The following is a 17,477-nucleotide window of genomic DNA, read 5'->3' as shown; positions in this document are numbered from 1 at the left end:
CGTCTGTATACAAGAAAGGGGCACCCCACCTTACACACCACAGAAAAACAACCCTATTTCTGATGCAGAGGTGAGTAAAGTCGGGTGGAGCGGCGGACTCAATCTTTGCACCACCAAAGACCAAAAGAAAAAGGAGGAGACGAAAGGAGAAATAGACGACACACAAAAAGAAAGGATAGTAGGTAAGAAATCATACAACATTATTAAGGAAAGGAACAGTGCGTTTTTGGCACGTGGTGGGTGAAAGAGCCCCCTGATGCCATCTCTTAGCCAAAGAATCGGGGCACTTGGATGAATAAAGACCCGCAGATCTGTGTAAATTACGTTCCCTCGATAGCTTAAGTGGTTAGAGCGCCTATCCTGTGTTCGTCCTATGTGTGTGTTCCTATCCCTTTTCCTTATATCTATTTGCATATGAATGAATATATATGAACATATATATATATATATATATATATATATATATATATAATTGGCTGACACAACATAACACAAATAGAAAAGAATAGACACATATAAAAGAACACTTACACGGTAAATTTACCGTGTAAGTGTTCTTTTATATGTGTCTATTCTTTTCTATTTGTGTTATGTTGTGTCAGCCAATTATTGTGCCGCTCGTATGAGTTTTTCCGTACAATCGTTATATATATATATATATATATATATATATATATATATATATATATATATATATATACATATATATAATATATATATATATATAATATATATATATATAACATATATATATATATATAATATATATATATATACAGATATGGGAAGGGAGTTCGCGGTTCGGAACCCAGTCCAGTAAACTTTTTTCTGCTTGGACCCTTCTGGTTCGCCCTATATACTTTTTATCCCTTTTCCTTACAACCGTATGACTATATTTTTGCCATCTTTCGGGGTTTTCGAGTTTGAATGTGTGTGACTTTCCTGCGTGACCTCCCGCCAGCACTCCCCTTCGCGTCCTTCCACTTCCTGCGAGTTCCTCTCTCTCTTATCTCCCCTCCCCTCCTCCTTGCTTGTTCCTGCCCCGCCCCCACTCCACGGCAGACCCCCTTCTCCTAACCCACACCTCCCCTTCACCTTCCCCTCGACCCCCCACTCCCCGGTACCTCGCTCCTTTGAAGCGACTCTCTCTCGGTGGCTAAGTTTCGACTCGTCCGCCGCCACAACAGCTGTCCAGGAAACGGCATAGGCCGAGGGAAGGCCGCCGCGTTGCACTCTCCCGTCGCCATGGTGACCGGTGAGTGACCATTCGAGTTCGCATCCTTTCCTTCGTGCTCGTCGCGAAGTGAGGTGTCCGCGAGGGTGGGTGGGTGGGTATGAATTCAGGGTGGGAGGGGGAATGTTTGCCCTTTGTCATCGCGTCGACGCCCTCTAGCATGTGCCGGTGAGCGGATACGTCCGCGGTTGTCCCCTTGGGGATCTCCCGCTGTCATCGATCGGCCATCCAAACTCGCCCAACGGTGCACGAAGGCTCTCTCGAAAGACGGGTTCACCGTTTGTGCTAGATCGCTCGAATGGGGTGTCGGGCGTGCCGCGAGTGATGGCCGCGGTGACGATCGAGGTTGAGGACGCGGGGGGGGGGGGGGTGGTATAACGACCGAACCTCGCGACCCGTATCTTTGGTTACGCGACACTCCGCTTATTTTAATCGTTGACAGCCTTATGTAATTGTGGTTTCCCAAATGGCGTGGGGTGCTGGGAGGGTATGGGAAAGGGACGAGGTGAGAGATGTGAGGGGAGAGGGAGCGGAGCTAGAATACTTGATCGCGTGCCAGAACTGCGCGGAAAAAACTTTTGGTGTCGAAATACTTGCGTTTGTTCCAGCTGATTGTTCTTTTTTTCGTCTCGAAGAAGTCACCGCGAGGGACATCCTAGTGCTAATGAGACCGTCAGTGCTGAAATCCATTCGCCCTCGCCATATGGACGGGACGATCTTCGTTATACGCTATAAATATTTCGTGTGGACTCGGTAAATTGTTCAAAATGACGTGGTAATCCTAAACTCGCTTATTAAACTGCCGTTAAACTGTTGAACTAATTTCATCTTTATCGCAGTCAGTTTTCATTTTTCGCATTGCTGATAGTCAGTGTCAGGTGACACACAATTAAAAATACTGTCGAATTTCTTCTGAGGATCAGCAAAGTTAATTAATTTTATAATCATCGTTTTGATTAGATTTCCAATTTACTAACTATCAAAAGTATTGAGTACGTCTTAGTTCAATCGGTTCCCTTTGACTTTGAGTAAAATATTACTGCACTTTCCTATGAGTAGTTATTTATTATATATATAAATCATAGTTGAGGTAAACATCGGATAATTGTCATTACTCAAGATTAAACTCACCGGCACAAGTGGAATTCGACGGGGGTAACTGGGGGCGATAGCGAAGTGATATCTATAACAAAACCGTTTAACCATTTCGTTTTTATTTTAAATAAATCATCTTGGAACTGTGATTCTCTTCCCATTGTTTCCTCTCTGTGTTCATACGTCTGTCTTTTCTCTCCAACCCCATGGATCCTGGCCCTCCAGCAAAAGAGCACGAAGATGGCAGCCTCCGTAAATGTGTGGAGCAACTCTTTCGTAAGATGCTGCTCGTTTGGTGTAGGGAGACGATGGCTATCGGAAAGTTGCCGCGCAGAGGAGGCGGTAAGGAAGGAACTTGGAATGCCAGCGGCCTTCTCGCCGAAGCTAATGACCGAAGCTCTCCCGCATCGCCTCTGCGGAGGCCTATCCCTTCCCCTTAGCCCCACGAAAGCGATTTCATGAACGGCATGTCGGGAGAAAAAAATTCGGATCGTGTCCAGAACGCACGACTCTTGCGAGGAATGGACCTATTCATCCGCTGAGCATCGTCGAGCTGCGCTCCAACCGAGTGTTTTGTTTCTTCCGCAGCGAATCAGTTCCGCCATACTAGCTCGCCCGTTCACAAACTCAGTTTGCCTTGGGCTATTGATCACATTCCTCAGGTTGCTCTTGTCACCGTATCCGCCAGACCCTTGCACCAAACGTCCCATATGTTCCATTTTCATATCGGTTCTACCTTCCCTTAGGAGTTATTTTCTTCAAGTGCGCATTTTTTCTATATGTCGCCTGAGTTAAACACGGTTGCTAGGATGCTATAAATTTATTTTTATTTTCGACGCAGAATACTTTGCATGGCGTATAGTCATTAGCAGGCACGCGAAAAAGTAAGTCTTTAGTAAAGACTTTTTGATTCCAAATTCCTGTGTTATATTTTCATCTCGCTTTTTCCCTAATGAAAAGTTTGGTGAGAAATATTCCTATGAATGTTCATTATGCTGTCAGATTAATCCACTGCTGAAAATCAGTTAACACTAAGCCATTAAGGATTGGTTATGTAATCCGTAATATTAAAAATGTCAACAGTGTAACCCTAGCCACTCATGATAGCCAGTACCCAAATAATCTTAATTTATGCTCTCTCGTCTTGCATTTAGCGATGGCTTTACCTATGTAAGGTATAAGCTGACTACTAAAGGTTCTATAGGGAAATATCTGATTAAAAGTTTAAAACAGTACGTCGTTAAAGTTTTGACATACATTTCTTAGCAATTACACGTTGAATAATAATATCGTCGTGTGTGTTGCAATAGAAATATAAAATTGTCAAATTTAGTAGAGAAGAAAATAGTTGCCTACCATATGGCTTATATTAATTCATTAACTTGTGCGTAGTTTAAGACTTTTGAAAAAATACTTTTTTAATTTTTTTTCTTCTTACAAAAAACTTATTACTTCTTGGAATATGATGACCTCTAAATCTTGATTTTTCTCCAGTTTCTTGGAAAGTTATTATTTTCTGTAAAAAGTGGAAGTTTGTTGAGAGTAAGTCTCCATCTTGCATTTAATTGAACCAATTAACTTCATTTATTTAAATAATCACTTTCTTTTAGTGGATGCATATAATTTGATTAATGAATAAATTGATCTGAAATATAAATCTAAATACGGGTTGTGTGTTTCCTTGAATTCATCGAGTAGTTTGTACATTATATAACTCTATCATCTAACTTATTGAAATGTTACTGGCTTCAAACAGAGTTTCTGAAACTGTAATATTTACTCTCTCGATTTCTTCATGTGTATATTTGTTTATATATTTGTGTCCAAAAATATAGGTCGTCTGTTAATGAATGTTTACCCTAATTGTTTAAAAAAGGCTATCCTTTCCTTTTCCCAAAACACTATCCATCGCCTTTTAAGAAATATCAACTCCACTGCTGTCGGTTTTTCCTTCAACCTTCTTCGAAGGAAGTGGAACATTAAGTGTTTTATTGAATTAAATGTTCGCATAAATACAGTTAAGACCAAAGAAATGAGACTTTAATAATATTCCATCAGACTAATGAATCAAAACTAGGAAAAATTTAACATTAATGTCGCATGATTTTTGGTATTACAAAAATTAAAGTCCTGATTCTTCTTCGCCAACTTCCCATGCCAGATGATGGATTATCATCTAAGTTTTATCAAACACTGGGCAACTCTAATCTTACCTCGTTAATAAGTTCGGAGGTAGCTAGTTTCAAAGTGTTAGTCTAAAGGCTGGAGAATCAGTATTGATATCCAGGCGATGTCCCTCTTTACTCCCACCTTCACTTAATTGATGTTTGATGTTTTTAGGCTAAATTTTGTGAAAACCCATTATCACTGAAGTAAAAATACGAATGAATCATTCTACTACTACTAGTTTCTACGTGTAGGCGTCATTCTCAGGTCACCTGAGGATGACGCCGATGCGTCAAAACTAGTTCCACTGACAGTTACAATAAAAATTTAATGGAAAGATATATTTGTATTTTTACTTCATTTCACTTAATCTGTTTGTCTTTTCGATATCCCAGAGATGTTCCAGTAATCTCTTTGGGTAATATACCCTCTCCTACACTCATCCGTGAATCTCACTCGTACCATGTGAGTTTTGTCGTCATCTATTAAGCCAACCTTCTTGACGATTTATATTTCTTCTTCCCTTGTATTTATATTCGATAGCTAATTTGAAGTATTTCTCCGTTCATAACTTGAATAATTTTTTGTCTGTTGAATGTTTACTTATTAATTGTCTATATAAATATAGATGTTAGGTTCTTTTCGATATCACTTTCTACAAGAAGCCTAGTTTCTCTCTTAAAGATTTGTTCAATCAATTTGTCTAATCTAGTTCAGTGTTTCATTGAAATCAAATGAACCTTATTTCCGCAGTTTGGATTTTTAAGGTAGCCTCTTTCATTAGCACCCAATCTTGTATAGAATAGAAGTAACTAGTAATACTTAATAATGCATGATAAATAACTATAAGGCAAAAGGTAGAAAAACATGGCTATAGATTTTTTTCTTGAATTGCATGGTGTTGTGATGTTCAGTATTGTTTAATTGTGATAAAAGGAAGTGGAGCTTTTTTATGGATACATTGAAATTTACCTTGACCGAAAGACTACGACTAATGATATCTATTTTAATGGTCCTGTGATTGTTGTTTTGTATTGTCGGATGAGATGGTTCCGCGTTTGCGAAAGAGTTACGTGATATTTTCCCTTGCATCCACCCCAGTCCGGACCCTTCCCCCTTGCTTCTCAATTGTCGTGTATGCGTGACATCACTTTTAAACGGCACCATTCAATCAATGGACCGCACTCACTCACCTTCGTCTCCATAATTTCCATGTCGGGCCCACAGAGAGCGACAAGCGGGTGGTGGTGAAGAGGGAGCGTGGTGGTGAGTTCGGGTTCCGCATCCACGGCTCCCGACCCGTCGTCGTGTCCGCCATCGAGGCCGGCACCCCCGCCGAGAGCTCGGGCCTCGAGGTGGGCGACATCGTGCTCTCCGTCAACGGTGCTCCTGTGCTCGACGCCTCGCACTCGGAGGTGGTCAAGATTGCCCACGCCGGTGAGTAGGCCAACCGCGGGGCTCATGAGCCCCGTCGGTCGCCGATACGTCCCGGGGCGGCGTCTCCGCCCGGTGTCTCTCTCTCAAGAGGCCATCCACCTGTTCTCGCGCAATATACCGTTGGAATTAAAATATGCTCTGATGTTTAACGCGTCTGCATCTCCCTCGCATATGAGTTACAATGCTCCAAACTGCAATCAAGACTCATCTGAGAGGCCTTGAATTCGGCCGTTTCTTTGAGTCATTGGATTTTTCCTCGAAACGAACTGGTTTCATTGATCGCTTAAATTACTTTTTTAACTAGTAAACAAAGAGATTTTGCTTTATATTTTGGTTGATTTATATGAAATTTTAAAATAATTGAATCCGGCATGATTTATCCATGGAAATAATCCGCAACTCATCATTCCAGGCTTATTCCAGAGCAACATAGTCTAAAATAGTCTTGTAAATACACTTACCGACAGTAAACAGACTTGCATGAGTGGGATCTGACCCTATCTTTATTATACAAACCTATTAATATTGCCAATTTCATAATAACTATTGCTTTTTCCATTTAGTGATGTTAAAAATTTACGGGAATCTGAATTTCTCCGATTTATTTAATTCGCATTAAAAATGTTTACATGAGGATCAAAATCGCTAATTTAGAGTTTTTAGTATCCAGCATGAACTATAATCTTCCCTTTAAACTTTATTCGTCATTATATTGATCTCTTTAAATAGTAAATATATTTAAATATTTTAAATTATTTCATCAGGATTCACGTGTACTTCTTAGATGATGTCCTTGTAACTAGAATTAAATACATTTCATTGAAATATTATACTATTCCGAGGTTACCAATTTAAGGTACTGTGTTGTTTAAACTAGAATGTTAGTGTACATTGAGGTGATAATCATATTTATATTTAATTTGAGTGACCGTTAGATCAGTATAGAACTAGAATACTTCTTACAGTTTGCTTGTGGCGTGTCCCAAAGAATATACAGGTCAGAGGTCTCGAAGGTCAGAGGATACGAAATGTTTTCATTAGCTTTTATTGGTACCACCCTTATGTGCACATTAGGGTGCTGCAGTGCGTCACAGCAATGCACGGCTTCACCCATCGATGGGTCGTAAAACGTATTTTTTAATCTGGTGGGCAGCATCGGGTATATTGCTGTAAACATAAAAATTACAATGAGCGTTTGAATTATGACGTTATCAGATATGTACGCAAAATAACGGAAACACAGACGGGAGAGTACTTCACAGCCGGTGTTCATCAAATATTTACATTATCAAAAGTAATTCATAAATCATTGCCCGACAGATATTTTTTAAGACAGCGAGTCACGTCAGTAAAATTTTAGTAAAATAAAAATTACTCTATGCATTTAAATAATTAGAGGCAGATAAAGCAAATAAGAAACAGAATCCCTTACATTAATTTGACGACAAAATGCACTATCTTCATTGCTTCACCGGAAGAAAGTAATTTATGACGTAAAGGTTAAAAATATGTAATTTAAAAAAATCAGTGGCGGCTGGTTGTGAAAAAGTGGTGTTGCAAAATGCGTCGTGCTGATTCAAAATTGAAATAGATTTTAATCTAAAAATATTCTGAGTTGAAAATCTATATTTGATTTCATGTAACAGACTTCAGTAAGTGATTGGATCAAAAAACAACTGTGTCTACTAAAAGTCCTGACGCAGTGTCCATCAGTGAACCCTGGAAGGTGTCGTGAGAAATGAGATAATATGATGATAAAGGACGCGAATGTTTAGGTTTTGCTCTCCGCATTCATTAACACATTTGTGAAACTAATACCTAGGAATTTGAGACGCATAGTTTGGTAGCCACACCACTCTAGGTGTATCACACGTGTTAATGGCGATTCAAAAACCGCAGTTTCTCATTTTTACGAACCGCCGCGTCGGTTGTAAGATAAATGAAAACCATGTGTGAGGTCACTGCGTACATTTGCGACCTCTCTTCTCAAAGGGTCCCACTTTAATTTTTTTCGAAGGTTCGGACACATTGGAGCTGGAAGTGGCGCGAACTTGCGACGTCCTCACCCCGGTCCTCCGCACGGTGGAGGGCGTAGACACGGAGTGGGGCGAGGCCGAGGGCGTTGCGGACATGCTGCTGGCCGGGTATTTGTGGAAGATGGCGACGAGCGGAGGGGGAGTCGGCCGGTGGCACAGGCGATGGTTCTGCCTCCGGCGAAACCATTGCTTATACTACTACAAGACTGAGGAGGTATGGCCGATGGGGCTCTTTTTCCTTTGAATACAAGCTTACTATGCTCGCTAGTAACTAAATCATGGGCATATTCACGAGATAAATTGCTAAATTTAATTATCATTCAAGGAAAGATTTAAAGGGTGAGGCATAAAAGCGACACCCCCCCCCCTTTGGAATGTTTTTGGAATTAATAAAATTCAAAATTAATATTATTATCCGGCACTACTTATTCCTAGAAAACCGGTCATGAAATTATTTTTGTTCATATTTAAAAATGCTCTCTTTCCTTTAAAGTTTCTCTGGATGCGCTACCGTTATGAGGGCGCTATGCTTTCAATGGGTGGGAGAATATCATCCACTCAACATTTGGATGACTTTTATTAAACCTTTTATAAATCGGAATTTACATTATAAATGCTCCACCAACATAAATCAATAAGGTTGCCATCCCTAGTTTCCAACTTTGTAGAATGCCTGGAATGTTTGGTGGTTACATACCGAATTCTCGTAATGTTGTGCAAGCCATCACACGGATATATATGGCAGGGAGTGTAAATATACCTTTCAACTTTATTTTTAAGAATATTGATCATTTTTATAGAAATATTTGATAGAATAATAAGCATGTCACTAGAATTTCTTCCTTTAATACATTAAGTGGTATATTTCAGATGTGTTATTTTTTGATTAGGAACTCTGCCAGGGGAACCCCAGCCCTTAAAATCCACCAGTTCGGGGAGGTTATTTCTTTATCAAATTTTAGTGATGGTTTATAATGATTACCACGGTTTCAAAAGTAAACTTGACTATTTTATATCTTCTTAAAGACAGTATGGATCAATTATTTTGTTAATGAAGAAACTCCTATTCTAGCCTTTTTGATAACCTTATAAAATATATTTTCTTTACATGATATGTTTTAGAAAAATATTTGAATTTTGTGTAAAAATCACTTTATTTCTTATTAAAACTTTTCTCCGTTGGAACCACGATTCTTGTCAGGCATTCCAGCGGTTATCAAATAAGAAATTTAATTTACTTTTTCTTCGTGCACCTCCAGTCTAACTAGGCCAATTTTGTTCAGAACAGATCCGAATACTGTTCAAGGGTTCGTTTCTCTAAATTCTTGGAGTGAGAGTGACTTCTAAGTAGACACATGCTTGATAAAAATAATGGCCGAGACGATTTTAATGAGGTTGTTGAGCACGTTTTAATGATTTTTTATTCCCTTTGTTGTGATTTCCAGGAAGTTCAACCTCTGGGAGCTCTGGCGTTGGCAGGCTATTCTCTGGAAATCCTGGAGCCAAAAGATGGTGCTGGAGAAGGGGCGGGCGAGGACACCGGGTGGGAGCCAGCGATCGCATTCCGAATTTGGCGGAGAGGAGCCCTCGGACTGACCTTGGGTGCGGAGACTTTGGATACGGGAAATCAGTGGTCGAGGGCATTGGGCATAGCAATCGAAAGGTCCAGTCAGGTCTGTAATGATTGTAAATAATATTTATCCAACGTTTAATTACACTTTCCGTACCATTTATTCTTTGCTTTTCTACTGTAAATTAACCACCCTCCTTATCATTGCAGTTTGCCTGCTGACCGATTAAAGTTAGTTTTTCAAACAACTGCAAAAGTTATTGGAATTATGAAAATGTTTAGGTCACTTTGTGTTGTCTTATTATGGTGCTTAACTCCTTGCCACAAGGAGGATATGGTAGTCTAGTGGGTACAGAGTTAGACTGCTGAACATAGGGCCCGGGTTCGATTCCCGGGTACATCTCTAGGAGCCCTTTGGATGTCCCAAGCTGCATGATTTTTTGTGTAACAGATATTTCTGGGAAACAGTAGGCGGCACAGGGAAAGAAGTCCCCCCCCAAATCCATAATACATGAAATTCACTTGGCGTTGGGCTAAGCATTGGGTGAGACCACCCTCCACCTATCAACATGCACTGTCTTCACCAAAATATATCGTATTGACCCGTTAGTCATTTAAAAAATCCTAAAGCTTGAATTTTTAATAATACTTAACTAATAAAAAACTTTATTCAGATTGTTAAGGAAAGAAATATTTGCAAGTGACCCTTAAAAATATTGCCCCCTGAATATTTAAAATATTTGTCTTTCGCTTAAGTTTATATATTTTTTTTATCAATTAGTCATTTGTCTCTGGTGATTTTACCAATGCTTTTATAATTTTATGTGTACACGGCTAAGGTTTTCAGAGATTGTCACCTTCAGGTAGAAATATGATATTTATGTTTCTGAATATTCCCATATTTTATTAATGATGAAAATTCAAAAAAAGTCATTGCTGCATTAAATCAAAGCCTTTTTTTTTAATTATCAGGGAGATGCATGGCTAGAAGAGGTTGAGAGGCTTGTTGGCATGGGTCCAGGTGCTATCATTCGGCCAGATTGCTTTGGATACCTCTCATACCTCCAGGCAACAGAAACAGAGCGCTCGTCAAGTGTTGGAGGACCTGGGAGGAGGAGGGGGAAAAGCACTGGGTCCATGGCATCAACGGGAGGCTGGAGGAGACGTTACTGTGTCCTCAAGGATGCTTGCCTCTTTTTCTATGAAGATGTTGATTCACGCTTGGCAGTGGGTGAGTCAAGGAACATAATGAAGCACCAGAGAACTTTCATTAGTTTACTACCCAGAGATATTTTTCTTAAATTTTTAAAAAAATTTCCTTTCAAAGTGTACACGGTGGTAATGAAAATTCTCAGTCTAGACTCATAAAAGGATTTCCTCTCAAGTTAGATCATTAGATCATAAGGAGTCATCAAGTGTGTTGGTAGATAAAAATAATGTATCTAATCCCAATTTAAAAAAATATCTTCATACAAATATAAAGGCCAGTATATAAAATCCTGTGACTAACTTAATCAAGAAATACATATAAGTGTTTATCTCATAAATATTGTTTCTGTTGGATGGAAAACTATGACTATATGCTTGTGTTGTTCACTCATGGCAAAGAGTTTTAAGGTAATGAATTAGTGTTTTATACAATAAACTTAATAGCTTAGAAAGATTTACAGCATTGCACAATATTTAAATCAAACATGTTTGTCAATTAATGCAATTATAAATCAATATCACATGATAAAGCCAGATATCAGCTATTTCTTCTTTTGTAAATATTAGTAAATCTGGATTGCCTCTATCAGCAAAAAGCCACTCTTCAACATTTTTAGCAGTCCATGGTACTTTCCCAGCAGATATATGTACACTTCTATGTAAATTGGATTCATAGAGAATATTATTATAGAATAGAATAAATTAAATGAAAATAGAATAATATTATCATAAAACATATACAGAAACAAAATTGAGGTCCATCCAGCACACAGGCAGGCAAGGAATCTCTCAATTTCAATCAATATCTGTTTCCCCTTTCTTTCCCCCCTCCCCCTCCAGGAATGGCCTGCCTGCATGGATATAGGGTACAGTCATCATCGCCAGCAGTTGGCCCTCCAGGTGCAGGGAAGCGCCTCTTCGCCTTTGAGGTGCTGCCTCCCCTTGCACCATCACCAACAGCTGATCATCACCATCACCACCATCATCATCATGGAGGACACCACAGACACCACACAACTGGGCAGAGGCATGCGTCACCATATCACCAGAGACACTTCCATTTTCATACTGACACAGAAATGGATAAGAAGAGGTAATGTACTATTAATAACTATTGTCAAAAGTTCTTTGTGCCCCCAGGATAGGAACTGCATTATGCTACAGTACTACTACAATGGAAGCATATACAGTATACCTTAGTTAATCCAGGCCATTTGGGACTAGAGGTTGTCCGATCAAGTAAAATCCAGATAAACTGGGAATTTCTCAAAAGTAAATATTTTTCACCACTATTATTGTGCTTAATTAATTGTCGACAAATAAAAATGGCTTAGGTATGATAAACAAAGGACTCACAGGTAAAAAAATCTTATGAAAAGTTGACACAAATGTAATTCAATAAAATATATCACAGAATGCCCTCAGAAATCAGCTCTGTTAATCTTAGGTAACTTCAATCAATACTGATAATGTCTTATTAGCTCCCCTAGTGATGATAAAACCATGAACAGTAATCAACAGAAGGTCGGTTTGGTAGGCGATAATAGAGTTCAACCAGTACTAAACCTGACAACATGTGAAATTCACACATCAGAGTAGTGGACAATCAGGTTTTTATTTGATAAATGCGAGTCTAACTTTTAATAATTGTACTTGTTTTATTTTGTAAATTTTAGTAGTTTTGATACAATGCTCAGTCCACTCTCTCTGGCACACTTAAATTATACCATCCACAAATATGCTCACATCTATAACTTTTTTTATTAAAGTCCAGAAAAACTTGTAACCAAAATGTATTTGTCAACAAAGTACATACTACAGTGCAGCCACCATGTTACCCCATTAAAAACCACCCTGTTACATAATTAGACTCCATCCAGATTAAGTGAGTCCAGATTACCCAGAGTTTATTGAGCTTACTGTAAAATTTAGCTGTAAACTGCATAAGATCAAATGTGCAGGTGATATGTACAGAAGCTCTCAAATTTTTAAACTACTGAGTACTATCTGGTCTGTACATTAATGAATGTTCCCTGATACATACTTTTGTTTTCCCTGGCATTACATTATTTGAGAGACTTGAGCACTAGAGAGATTCAGTCTCCAGTTCTCTATTCTTTTGTCCTCCATCTTGTATTTAAATGTCTTGCAATCAGAGATCCAATACCCCTCCCTGTACACCCATAACATTGAACTTTGGGACTGAACTTACTGGTGTAGCCAGACTTTTTGCATCTGAAACATTTAGCAATACCTATTCGGTTCATAGCACCAGCAAAATTCTTGAATTAGGGATTTTACAGCTAGTCACTGGGATGTCAATCCATGTTGACATCCTAGTGACAGCAAGGCTTCACCTACTCTACCCCAGGCATTCTCAGGTCAAATTGAAGTCTGATTAAACTAGGCTGGAGGCTAATGCCAAGCTGAAGTCTGAACTTCAGCCTGGCCTGAGGATGCTTGCAGCAGAGTAGGTGAAGCATTGCCATCAACAAGATCCCAACAAGGAGGACACTCTTAAACCAGCCAAATTAATCTGAACATCATGAAAACCTTTGTCAGAAAATTCAAAATTCTTTTCCAAAGCATTTCTTGCAGCAGTATTCTTCCTCTCAGCATCACTTGTCTCACTCTCTCCGTTGCTCATGTCTCTCTTAAAGACAAAGAGCTTGTTGTTAGCATCATCACTCCTCACCCAGAGATCCCTAAACCTTACCCATCATGAGATAACAATGTTATTCCCACATCATTATATTCATTGATTGGCCATCCGGTGAGCAATGAAGTTGTAATATTTTCATTATAAACATGATCCTATCATAACTGCCTTCTGCATGATAACTGCCTTCAACAGGGTTGTAATACACATTAAATCTTTCTGCTCCATGATATGTGCCATTTTTCCAAAGGGATGTTTTAATCAATCTTACATTCCAAATGTCAGTTATTCAATTGTTATCAGTTCTATTTATGAATATTTGAGCTCACTTGCATTCTAATTCAAAGACATAATCAGGCATACTCAATCAGTTCTATTCACTTGTACTTACCTAGCTATTATTCCACTTCAATTATAGAATCTTGCAATCGAAATTAATTCCAATCAAGTTTCTAATCTTTTAGCATCCTTAAGCAGTTGGGTTTGTTAGGTTTTTTATAAAGAAACCCACATGATTTTCAGAGGAAGTAATTACACTACTGTTTCCAACATTGTGACTGATTTAATTCCTATTTTATATAATAGGGTAGTAATGCAACATTACTATCATAATGGCAAAAAACAAAAAGTAAGCATTAAATACACTTTGTAAACAGAACACAGTTTCTGAGATTTTCAAGGAAGAGGAAATATAATTTACAAATTAAAATAGGAGGGAAAAACTAGAGTAGGTGGAACAGTTCACCTATTTAAGCAGTGTTTTGGATCAATATGGTCAAAGTAGAAGGGATAAAAGAAGAAGAATTTCATTAGGTAAAGAAGGTTCTCCTAAAAGATTGGGAATGATGGCCGGGACATTATGTAAGAATTACAAGCATTAATAAGGGAAAACTTAGATATGTACTGTGGTTTTTTAAAGATCAGAAACAAAGTAGATGAAGCTAGATGCTTGAGATGTAGATGTGTAGAAGGATGGAATAGGTGAAAAAGACAGAAGGAAACACTAATGAGGAAGTATTAGGTATTGTGTGGGAGGAAGGAGAGTTGTTAGATGAAACCCAAAGGAGGCAGGAAAGATGGATGTGAAGAATTTTAATTGGCAATGAAACGATGAAGACTGTGATAGAGAGTAGAGCATTATGGAGGTAAAATAGAGAGGAAAAGGATATGCATGTTAAACAGAATAAAAGCAAGTAGAAATTATTGAGATTTGAAGAATAGCTGATTGTCATGTGACAAATCTGATTTTCTTGTTAGGTGAGGCAAAGAAATAAATGGGCCTAAAAGAATAGATTACATAAATTTATATTGATTTTTAATAACTTCAAATTTTTATTTAAATTACGTCAATCTAGTGTTTTGTATGTAATTCCTAAATTCCTACTCCATGTGACTTACAGGTTATTTCATTTAATTTGTCATAAAATGTACAAAATTAAGCGAATCTGAAAAAACTATTTTCATCAAATAATTTCTGGAAAATTAATCATATACTTTGAAGTCAGTGGCCATCTCTATCACTGCATCATGCCTCACAGACTACGCCTCAGCACTTCTTTAGTGTCCAAATTTTATTTCTATTTGTGGTTTGAATCATATTTGTAATGGCTTCCAATATTTTCTAATAATATCTCTATCTCTAATCTAATCTCAGTTTGTAATTTTACAATTTCAGAATTGCACTTTCCCAGGGAGTATGCAAGGGTGGAAAGTAAACATCTCAAAAGATTAAATTTTCTCTTTTTTGTCATTATCATAAGAAGCATTCAATGGTATTAAAATTTTTATAAAGATTTTTTCTGACATTACTACTAAAAGCTATTAAGGTGCTGCACAAACCAATCTATTGAAAGAAATAGCATTAACTTGGAAAGAAATATGTAAACAGATTGTGAATAAGCAAATCAAAAATGAATGGCAATGCCATTGAATATTCTTTTTTTCCTTTCTTCTCTAGGTGGTTAGCTGCCTTAGAATACTCCATTGACCGCTGGATTAAGGTTGGCTGAAGACATTTCAGAATATAAATAAAGGCTGATTAATTAATTACTCTTTTTGGAGTAAACTATGAAATAATCTCAAGCTGAAGAAACTTATAAATTGAGCATGCCAAAGACTGCCATGGTGATCTTTTTAATACAAGCGTGGTTGTTCACCTCCCCAGTGATATATTTGCATCCTCCTCAATTCCCTCCCCACAGTGTCACCCTCATTAAATTTGCAAAAGAAAGAAGATCATTAATCGAAGAAGTCTCCGCTCACAATTTGCCCCAAGAATCATCTTTGAAGTTACTTACAGAAAATACTCCAAGGTAACAATATCAATGTTGAATATGTTTTAGAGAGTAAAGTTTATTTTAAAATGGTTAAATGAGAATCATCAAATTACTCGTGGAAATTAATTACATCAGCAAATTTAGAGAATATATGTTGTTGTTGTCAATACTAACCATATGAAATTAAATATCATTAAATATTTTGCAGATTAAAAGTCATAAGGCAGATGTAATTATGTCTATATTAATTAGTGAATGGTGTTAAATAGACATTAATATAATGTTGGTCATTTTATATCAGAAGGCAAAATTCTAACCTAGCATTTCTGTTAAGGATCGTTAAGTTTTAATAGCATTTATATGTCTTCCTTAAATTAAATGAATTGTGTACATCAATCCTTATACTTTTTATTGTTTAACAATGTTGAATTAGAGGGAGACTCTATTAAAGAGATGTTACAGATGTAAACTCTTTACCCTCATTTGTGTGCTACCCTACATGGCCTGCCAATCAAATCTGAAAATGTTTACAGTTTGAAACAATAGACTTGTGTCATCGTTCCAGAAAGCTTTAATGAATCCACAAGTATGGCTCAATGACAGAACCTAATGTTTTGCATGGTAGACTTGCCAAAACTGGTTCTTTATTTGAAGCTGATGCAATGATCCATCAGTAATCATGGCCTATAGGCTCTTGCTTACTTTACGAAGTCAGTCTTGTTGTTCATACTCAAAAGATTATTATTCATATGGGTAAGCCATCCTATTTTATGAGTGAAGAGTTGAGAAGATATTTTCTGCAATATATAGAGGTTAACTTCTAATTCCTAGTGATATAATGGAGGATTTAATGTTTGAAAAGAGAAAAGATATCAAAATTTTGCCTGAAAACATCCATTTTTTGGCAATCTTAAATAAACAGAGTACCTCCTTGACCAATACCACATAGCGAGACTTTATTTTTAAGTCCTGTAAATATGTGATAATTAATATCAACAGAAAGGCATTAGCTTGATCATGTAAAATACATTAATTCCTGCATAGAATCTTCCGTGGTCATAGGGAAAAACAAAAAAAATGGTGGGAGTTGTGGAGAGAAGGATTCCATAAATATTAGTGACTGTTAACAGCATGTAGCTGTCATGTTCATGGGATTGCAAATAGAATAAGGGAAAGGAGTGAGATATGAATGTGATAGTGCAGTTTGAATTATTCTAAAACACAGCAAATGGAGTATTTGTTGTTCACTCACTTCCATTACTCAAAGCTCAAGAAAAAAATACTATCAGCAAGCTGATTTTATGCCCGTGGGACAAGTGAAGAGTGAATCTGGCCATGCCACATAAGAAATTGTGAAGTGACACTGATTAGTTCCAAGAGTAAACATATGTGTGTCTATGTTAAAGATAGCTTCAAGTTAAACTGTGGTGATATTAGTGTATTGTTTATAAAAGGAAAGTGCAGTTGACTAGCTAGACAAATATTTGATGAATATTTCAGTCCATTGTTATGGTGCTTAAATGCATAGATGGTCCTAATTTCTTCGATGACTGACCCGAGGCCTTTTATAAAATTTGTTCGTCTTTCTTTAGTTTGTCTCAAAAAATGAGTCAATTATTTCATTTTTTTATACATGACAGAACTGAACGCTATGATTACCCACATTTCAATTTTCATTTATTTCACTACTAGTGCAGAGGCTTAGAAAAACAGATAAGAAATGCCTCTGCTTACTGTTTTACCATGATATCTCCATTCCATCAAAGTTGAGGCATGAAGAAGTTGCATAGCATAA

At 37.6% G+C, this 17,477-nt stretch overlaps 1 protein-coding gene across 1 annotated transcript; it reads left to right on the top strand.

Annotated features, from left to right (window-relative positions):
* Positions 1-1,156: 1,156 nt before the first annotated feature.
* LOC139696771 (uncharacterized) lies at positions 1,157-17,477 on the top strand. The gene is made up of 8 exons (XM_071595606.1): positions 1,157-1,255; positions 2,555-2,671; positions 5,723-5,932; positions 7,950-8,182; positions 9,414-9,641; positions 10,511-10,769; positions 11,588-11,840; positions 15,364-17,477. The coding sequence occupies exons 1-8, from the start codon at positions 1,246-1,248 to the stop codon at positions 15,413-15,415; spliced, it is 1,362 nt and encodes a 453-aa protein (XP_071451707.1). The 5' UTR covers positions 1,157-1,245; the 3' UTR covers positions 15,416-17,477.

The sequence above is a fragment of the Hetaerina americana genome, unplaced genomic scaffold (assembly GCF_022747635.1).
Source record: "Hetaerina americana unplaced genomic scaffold, ioHetAmer1.1.p SCAF_7, whole genome shotgun sequence".
NCBI lineage: Eukaryota > Metazoa > Arthropoda > Insecta > Odonata > Calopterygidae > Hetaerina > Hetaerina americana.
The sequence above is the reverse complement of the archived record's forward strand: the minus strand, read 5'-3'. Positions and strand labels throughout refer to the sequence as shown.

What these genes read in the sequence shown, in the direction of transcription:
- LOC139696771 (XM_071595606.1), top strand. An exon ending in GGTCAAGATTGCCCACGCCG is followed by an intron (nt 5,933 to 7,949) that starts GTGAGTAGGCCA and finishes TTTTTTTCGAAG; the next exon opens with GTTCGGACACATTGGAGCTG. An exon ending in TGATTCACGCTTGGCAGTGG is followed by an intron (nt 10,770 to 11,587) that starts GTGAGTCAAGGA and finishes CTCCCCCTCCAG; the next exon opens with GAATGGCCTGCCTGCATGGA.